The following is an 8,639-nucleotide window of genomic DNA, read 5'->3' as shown; positions in this document are numbered from 1 at the left end:
ACGAGTGAACAACCTGCAGGTAAATAATAATAAAAATGCTGTTGAAAACATCTAGGGACAGGATATGACATTCACACCGATGCATTTTCTAGTTTCCTTTTATCTACATTTGACTAGAGGAATTGAACACAATAAAAAATGACCAGAAATAGAAAATGAATATTGTGATTGTAAAACATTTTGAAAAACATGAACATCCATGACAGATCATAGCAAGCAAAAATAATCAGTAATGCAGTAGTGAAACAGGAAGTCACAGCCACAGTAACTTTGAGCTCACGGCTGATTTAGGCAATGATTAGTAATAGGAAAAGGCATCACTTGATCACAGAAGAAACTGACGATGAAAGAAGGAATGAAGCTTTTAATTGTATTTTTTAGAAAGGTCAGTCTACAATTGGTTGATTTGAAACCTTTAGACACTTTCTAACAGTTTACTAAAGTGCTGGCCGTCTGTCAACCCATCACTTAAAAGATTCTCTCCTCCTGCAAGGTGATTGGTTGAGACAAATCCCAGCAGAAGCAGGTGACACCCGTTCACCTAGATCACACTTTAATGTTCACCTAGATCACACTTTCATGTTCATCTAGATCACACTTTAATGTTAACCTAGATCACACTTTGATGTTCACCTAGATCACACTGTAGGGAGTCACGAGTACCATCTGTCTTTTCCTTCTGAATCGATGTTGCACAATAAAAAATATTACATTATATATTATTAGTGGATTTCCCCCAATCATTTCAGAATAAAAAAATAAACCACAATTTCATAATTAAAGTAATTAATTGGGCATTGTCAGAAAATGTAACTTTAACCCCCCCCCCCCTTAGTGAGTAAGAATGGGAGAGGGCCCCTGGACCAGCCCAGGGGGTCTATGAGAGGGAGAGGGGCCTGGGGGCTATGAGAGGGCCTTGGGGGGCTAGGAGAGCGCGAGGGCCTTGGCCAGGCGGCCCCAGAACCAGCCCTGGGTGCAGGGCCGGGTGTAGTCGCAGACGGTCAGGAAGCGCAGGATGCTCGGGAAGGGCTCACTCATGGACTTGTAGACCACGGGGATCAGCCTCTTGCTGCGGGCCCCTGGGGGCCACAGAGAAACACATGCTACATGGTGAGACCATCACAAATAGACCAAAAGGACCGAATCCCTCCGTGTCAGGCTCTACAGACCTGAGTCTCCGCACAGAGACTTGGTTCGTGGGTGGTGCTTTTCCTTGACCTACATGCCAGAGTCTGCATCCCCTGACCTGTGTGCGTGCGTGCGTGCGTGCGTGCGTGGTGCTCTGAAGGCGTGCCTGTATCAAAGGGTTAAGATTAGATCATCCTCTCACCAGGACACAGGCTGAGGGCGAACTTGGTCTGGAAGTCGCAAGCGTCGCTCCTCAGGTACTCGTCAGAGATCACCACCACCATCCTCTTGCACCTGAACCAAAACACACACACAGGTGAGACACAGGTGGTCCGCCAGCGGCTGTCTCCACAGCCTCATGTTTGTCAAAGGGTTCCAGTGGACTCAGAGACAGGAGCGGGATGGGTCAGGCATGGTGCTGCTCGCAGAGACCCAGGATCGAATCCGGCCTGGGTCATTTACTGCATGTCCTCCCCTCTGTCTTCCACACCTTCCTCTCTATCTCTCTCTATAATAAAGCTGACAAAATGCTAAAAAAATAAATCTTTAGAATACCCCCCCTCCCCATTATATAGCAATAGGGACTATATAAAACAACACATTAATAAGGCATTTATACCAGAGCCCGTCTACTGTATTGTATCGAACTTGGTTGCAGTTCCATTAGAATTCCACTGGGGGTGATCGAATGAGTGCAGATTGAATGGGGGGGGTCTATGGGGCTAGACGGCTAAATGTATCTCTTTCACCTGCTTGTCGTTGAAATATCGCAAATTTTATTGTAGATTTCGCAAGTTCAATATAGATTATAGTTCAAAAGTCGAATGAATGAGTACTTATGTCCTTTTGATTTCTTACAGTTTGGGCCGTTGTTGGCCGTGCACGCTAGCATTCTGCTAATGAATGCTGATTGGTCAGGGACGGAATTGCGACTGATTACGACCAGAGACCCCGCTTGATGGCATCTGAAGCTGAAGCAGAATCAGAAACATTATCTTAAGGAGGACTTTCCATCAAAGTTTATTGTTATATATTATATGTGTGTATATATATATATATATATATATATATATATACACATATAATAGTATGTACGGAAAGTGACTTTCCGTCGAAATTAATTGTTATATATTATATATATATATATATATATATATAGTATATTATATATATTATATATGCGGAAGTGCCAAAGTGACTCAGAAAGCAGGATCTCTGGCAGTGACGTCATCATCTTTTTGAACAGATTGTTAGAACAGATAAGTGAACTTAAAATTTGGGTGAATGTCAGTCAACACTGTAAAGCGCTTTGGATAAAAGCGCTATATAAATGAGGACCATTTACCATTTATAAACGTATATGGGGGGGGGGGGGGGGGGGGGGGGGGCGCTCGGAGGGGGTCTCGCCCGGGGTGTAATTCAATGTAGAACTGCCACTGGATGGAGGTATTCACATTATTTCGAACTGATTGAAAATAAGCACCATAAAAGTAATGTAAAAGTACAGAGTAATGTAAAAAGTAAGTTGTAAAGTAAGGGATTACTTTTTTAAGAAGTAACGAGTATCGAGCAAACACTGCTTTTTAAAAGTAATTTCCCCAACACTGCTGGCATGTATGCGCGCTTGACAGGGAGAAAGAGTGCTATGCAGAGACGAACGAACAGAACGATATTTATATTTCAAAATCGGGTAAACAAAAAAAAAAAATCAAATTGTGGCGCTCAGTGTTGATACTGTGGCGCTGCACCACACATTGGTCTATGTATGGGAATCACTTCTACAGCCTGGACCCTGAGAGGTAAAGGTATGGATATATTCTACAGCCCGCCCTGGACCCTGAGAGGTAAAGGTATGGATATATTCTACAGCCTGAACCCTGACCATGTGTACCAGCGACGGGCCATGACTGGGTCTGACCTCTTCTCGATGAGCTCAGCGGTGATGGTCCACACACAGGACCCAGGCAGAACATCTCGGTCAAACACACACAGCTTCAGGTTGTACTCCGTTTGCTCCAACTGCTCGATCATCTCATGGACAAACTGGAAGTCGCTCTGACAGTAGCAGATAAAGGCATCGAACATCTCTGAAAGAATCAAACAAACACAAAACTCGAATCATCCAATGGTACAAACACATTGATACCTTAAAACTAATGATCCATTCCCCCCCAGCCCCATCACTTGAAGCTATTGCATGCTGGAGTCAGGTGTGTGTGTGTGTGTGTGTGTGTGTGTTCCATTATCAAGGGAACACGAACAACCCGCTTCAAAAACTGGCAAAATAAGGAACCAAAACAACGATCAAAGAAAGGGCATCAAAGAAAAACTAAAACTAGGTCATAAGGATCTGAGAGAATAAGGACTTCGGAAAGAATCACTAGCAGTCATGTATAGTTGTGTAGTTGTCTAAAGTCTGTGGGCCAGTATTGAGTGAAAATCTGCACCTGTTCTGTGGCTAATGTTCATTTAAGAATGATCCATACTCTTCGAATTCAAGCAGCAACAATATTCAAGAGTAGTCTTACCATAATGAGAACATAATAAGAACACATCATAATGGTGTGTTCCAGATGCCTCGGACACCAGCCTTCCGAGTTGCAAGTGGGGAAATCTCCCAGCTTTCTTGCGGCATTTCACAGAGGCCCCCTCGGAATTCTGAGAGTATAGGAAGAGAACTGGCCCTCTCTGGTGACTTCCGGTTTCTGAACTGGTTGCAGTAACACATCTCTGTCCATGCGAGGGCGCTCGCTAGAATGAATGGGAGTCGACGGGGTTTCACCCTCAAATTCCACTTTTCTCAGGTCAGTCAAGTAATTTAAGAGTCACATTCAGTCACAAAGGCTAAGATAATACACTCAGCTGAATATTGAACTTTTTAAGTTCACTTATCTGTTCTAAAAATCTGTTCAAAAAGATGATGACGTCACTGCCAGAGGTCCTGCTTTATGGCTAGTTCTGAGTCACTTTGGCACTTCCGCAAATAAAACAATTAACTTTTACGGAAAGTCCTTGTGTTTCTGATTCTCCTTCAGCCTCTGGTCGTAATCAGTCACAAGTCCGTCCCTGACCAATAAGCATTCATTAGCAGAATGCTAGCGTGTACGGCCAACAACGGCTCAAACTGTAAGAAATCGAAAGGAACTATAATCTATATTGAATCGGAATCCACAACAAAATCTGCAAAACTTCAATGACAAGCAGGTGAAAGGGATACATTTAGCTGTCTAGCTTAATAAACCCTCATTCAATCTGCACTCATTCGATCACCCCCAGTGGAATTCTAATGGAACTGCAACCAAGTTTGATACAATGGGGCTCAATAGAGAGTGCCAAGGCTCTCCGTAGACAGGCTCCGGTGGTGTATTCCAGATGCCTCGGACACCAGCCTTCCGAGTTCCAAGTGAGGAAATCTCCCAGCTTTCTTGAAGAGATTTATTAGGTGCCAAGCACAAAGTGCAAGGCAACTTATTGTAATTGTTAGTGTTTTTATTATTATTATTATTAGATGCCAAGCACAAAGTGCGAAGGAAACCTATTGTAATCGTTAGTGTTATTATTATGACTGACTCAAGATTAACAGACAGCAAATATTACACTGATTGGCGCAAAGGTGGCGCTATAGCAACAGTCCAAAAATGCAAACTTTGAACAAGCATATCTCGTGAACGCTTTGACTTAGTCATGAAACTTTGTTCACACATGCATATCCTCATGGTGAACAAATATGCCTCAAGAACCTATGACTTCCAGCGAACAGATTTACGGCCATCTTGAATTTTGTTAAAAACATTAAATTGGCAAAGGATCCCAGGTTTTTTGACTTTGACAAAAAAAATCTTATAGTTTAAGTTCAAATAATGTTATACTCTTAGACACTCCAAGAACACTGACTGAGCTAGGTAATACAGCTTTTATTTTTTTTATTATTATTTTATTACTTATTATTTTGCGGCTCCCTAGTGCTGGAATCTCCTTCAAAAAGATCTTAAGTTATCTGTTGCTATTCCTCTTAACCATTTAAAAAAAATACTCAGACACCTTAGATCTGACAGTTGTAAATGCTTTCACTAACAAACCTTTCAGTGTGTTTTTTATATGTCTTGCTTTGTCTTACCTGTTTTTTGTAATTCAATCTTCCCAGTGTTATGTATGTTTTGTTGAACCTGTCTTTTCTGTGCTGTTTTTCATGTTTCGTCAAATTTTGTGCAATGTCTACGTGCTCTGTTTCTATGTTTCGTCATGTTTTTTGTGCAATATCTATTTCTGTATATCAGGGCTCCCTTGAAAAAGAGGCTTAAGGTCTCAATGGGACTCACCTGGATAAATACAGGTTAAATAATTTTATTTTTTTAAAATCTGGAACACACGAGTATACCAAGTTCAGTGAGGAAAACAAAAACAAAAATGGCTGCGCCCGTAAATATATTTTCTTAGTATTTGTACCACGTTGGTCATTTTAATGTCGATTAAAATGTAATTTTAAATGCTCTTACGCACTTTGCTAATTTATTCCGGTCACCAATTTATGCATTGCACATTGGTCTTGCTGTGCGTGCAATACAATGTAAAGAGTTAAGTTGTGTTTGTCTTGAGCTGGTTTGCTGAAGAGGCTAATGTAGCTAACAATAACAACTAGCCCAATGACATGAGACAATCACAAAGACGAAAGGGAATGCTTAATGCGGCTATCCATTTGGCCTTTTGTGCTGGTATGCTGACCTGCTCAACGAAAACGTGACGTATCGTCCTGGCTCTTACCACCTTAAAAGTGTTCCAGTAGTATTTTGTGTGCGACGGGTTGGAGAATAATGGACGCCTGGAGGTGGCAGCAGTAGTAGCAGGCTAGTCATAGTTGTTAGCAACATTAGGCTCTTTAGCAAACCAGCTCGAAAACAAAACTTTACTTGTACTTACTTTACTTACTTACTTTACTTAATTTACTTACTGTACTTTACTTGTACTTACTGTATTGCACACACAGCAAAACCATGCAATGCATACACTGGTGACCGGATTAAAGCAGCAATGTAATCAAGTATGTAAGAGCATTATACATCGACATTAAAGACACCAACGTGGAACAAAGAGAAAGAAAATACATCTCAACTTTGTTAACTACAGGCACAGCCATCTTCGTTCGTCAAGCGTCACGGGAATCTTTCGCTAGTCGGTGTACTCATCAGAAGCCCCAGTGGGAGCTTGATATCCCCAAAGAAAAGGAAGCGTGCTAGTGGCGGCTCGTTCGCGAACGAATCAGTTCGAACGAACGAACCGACCTGATTCGCCACTCTCGTTCGTCGTCGTTGGTCTCGTTCGTTCTCCGAGACTCGACTCCCAGCTCCACCCACTAGTCGCTGAGTCGCGCTGACTCGCGAGTTGCCATTCGTTCACTGACTGTGTTTAGCGGTGAAGACTCGAGGACTGAGAAGTCACGAGAGTCAGCCGGGCAACAACATCCCGATTCCGAACATGAAGCGCTCCTCAGCTAAAAGGAACTTAGTTAATGTTGTGTTGATTGATGACCGTTTGCACCATTGCACGATCGTGATTTGTTTGAGAATGAGAACGAGGGAGGAGCTGAGTCTGACCGACTCAGTGACTGAGAATCATGATTCACTGCTACCGGAAATGCGAACGAACGAACGAACCGACGCAAACTGATTCATTCAAACGAATCATGAAATCCACCACTAAAGCGTGCCTTAATGCCGCAATGCATCAATGCCGCAAGAAAGCTGGGCGATTTAACACATCCTGACTGGGACGGTGGGCGTACCATACAACAGGATTGCAGCATAAGTGCTACGAGACATAATTAGCATTACGTCACACAAGTGCAACTCGGAAGGCTGGTGTCCGAGGCATCCGGAACACACCACTGTTCATCATGACATACGGGGGCATAAATGTCATACCTCGCTTCACCACTGTGCACAACCAATCACAACGTGCATCGGTATGATTGAAAAGGTATGATATTCACATGGGTCGTTCCGTGTGAAATGATGTTGGTTGACTGACCCAGGTTGTCTCCCATGGTGATGTGGCGGTCGTGGGCCTGCGGGACGCAGCTGTCCACTTTCGGGTCCTGCAAGGGAGGCTCGCTCTTCTTCTGCAGGTACTTCTTCACGTCCACATCTGGTTCAAGGTTCAAATCGTGCATATGAGCGCGCACCAAAAACTTTTGTTTAAACACCCCAAGCTCCCCATCGGTAATATAAAAATGCATATGTATCATGTCATGAATGGCATATAAGTCACACATTCACTCACACACACACACACACACACACACACACACACACACACACACACACACACACACCGCAGCCAACCTATCAAAGGCCGGAGATCTTCAACGATGTCTCTTCTCTCCGAGGCTTTCAAGATGTCCAGTAACTTCCCGACCGTCGCGTTCGTGCTGCGGCCTTCCCACACCTCCAGGATCATCAGCGTGGGGTTCTTCGAAGTCTCACAGTTCTTGATCTCCAGATACTCGAAGTCCATGCTCTCCGCCACGGTGGTCCAGTCGGCGGCCACCGTGCACCGCGGGTTGAGATACAGGCTCAGCCGCCTGCGGACGCCCATGTTGAGGGCCACCAGAGGGACCTGGCCCAGGTCCACCTCGGGGTCCTCCTCGCACAGCTTGGTGGCGCACATCGTAAAGATTAGGGTGATCTATTAATACGTTTTGTATTGAAGACGATACTTTACAGAGAAAGCGTCTAACGCTATGTCGTATAATAACTTTTAGGAGCCATGGTCGGAGCTTCCAGAGAATGAGGAAATGATGCGACATCAGAGAGGGAGGAGCGGAGATCGAGTAATTTCACAATCCCTCCTTCAAATATATACTAGTATGAATACTGCTGCTATGAATATATTGAAATCGTTCGATCCTATTGTTCTTTTGATTTGGTTGTGATTATGAAATCCTACTCGGACGGACTACAGCCGAGGAGGCCCCGGGGGGCTAAGATGGGCCATTCAGTATACCAGCTGGCCATATTCTAGTTCTTAATCTAGTAGTTCATATTTATTAAAAGGTGCAGTCTGTAGTTTGGTGGCATCTAGCGGAAAGGACTTAACCGCCATATTACTTGTTGATATGTTGAATACTATAAGTATAAACTATAGTATATACTATATATAAACTGAATACATTTATAAATCTATCAAAGAACTTCCTCCTGAGTCTGGAAGTCTGGGAGTCTGATTCTGGAAGAGGGCTACAATCAAACACCAATAGCAATTACAAAAAAAAAATGCTTTATTTGCACATTTTTGTAACTGTTTCAGTTCTGCAACAAACATTTCTACACAGACTTTCAGTAGACAGCATACAAGAAAGAAACGAGAAAGGGCTGAACAGACCCGGAGTAGCCTTCCATAGAAAAGCATCAAAACCACAATGTGGTTTTGACACAAAGCCTTCTCAGTCTCCCAGAAAGTGCAACGTGACGACGGACCACAGCACATCTCAGAAACACTTTGAATGAGAACCAAAG

At 43.3% G+C, this 8,639-nt stretch overlaps 1 protein-coding gene across 1 annotated transcript; it reads right to left on the bottom strand.

Annotated features, from left to right (window-relative positions):
- Window positions 1–343: 343 nt before the first annotated feature.
- On the bottom strand, window positions 344–7,910 carry myd88 (MYD88 innate immune signal transduction adaptor). Its single transcript, XM_084485214.1, has 5 exons — window positions 7,467–7,910; window positions 7,153–7,269; window positions 3,047–3,215; window positions 1,331–1,422; window positions 344–1,079 (listed from the first exon to the last, which is right to left on the bottom strand). The coding sequence occupies exons 1-5, from the start codon at window positions 7,789–7,791 to the stop codon at window positions 925–927; spliced, it is 858 nt and encodes a 285-aa protein (XP_084341340.1). The 5' UTR covers window positions 7,792–7,910; the 3' UTR covers window positions 344–924.
- Window positions 7,911–8,639: the final 729 nt, after the last annotated feature.

This window comes from Micromesistius poutassou (genome assembly GCF_964030765.1).
Source record: "Micromesistius poutassou genome assembly, chromosome: 21".
Classification (NCBI taxonomy): Eukaryota; Metazoa; Chordata; class Actinopteri; order Gadiformes; family Gadidae; genus Micromesistius; species Micromesistius poutassou.
The sequence above is the reverse complement of the archived record's forward strand: the minus strand, read 5'-3'. Positions and strand labels throughout refer to the sequence as shown.

Excerpts from the sequence above, each read along its gene's own strand:
- myd88 (XM_084485214.1), bottom strand. The coding sequence starts at position 7,791 with ATGTGCGCCACCAAGCTGTGCGAGGAGGACCCCGAGGTGGACCTGGGC. Across the intron at positions 7,270-7,466 it reads AGATCTCCGGCCTTTGATAG|ATGTGGACGTGAAGAAGTAC; the intron begins GTTGGCTGCGGT and ends ACCTTGAACCAG. Across the intron at positions 1,080-1,330 it reads CGCCCTCAGCCTGTGTCCTG|GGGCCCGCAGCAAGAGGCTG; the intron begins GTGAGAGGATGA and ends TGTGGCCCCCAG.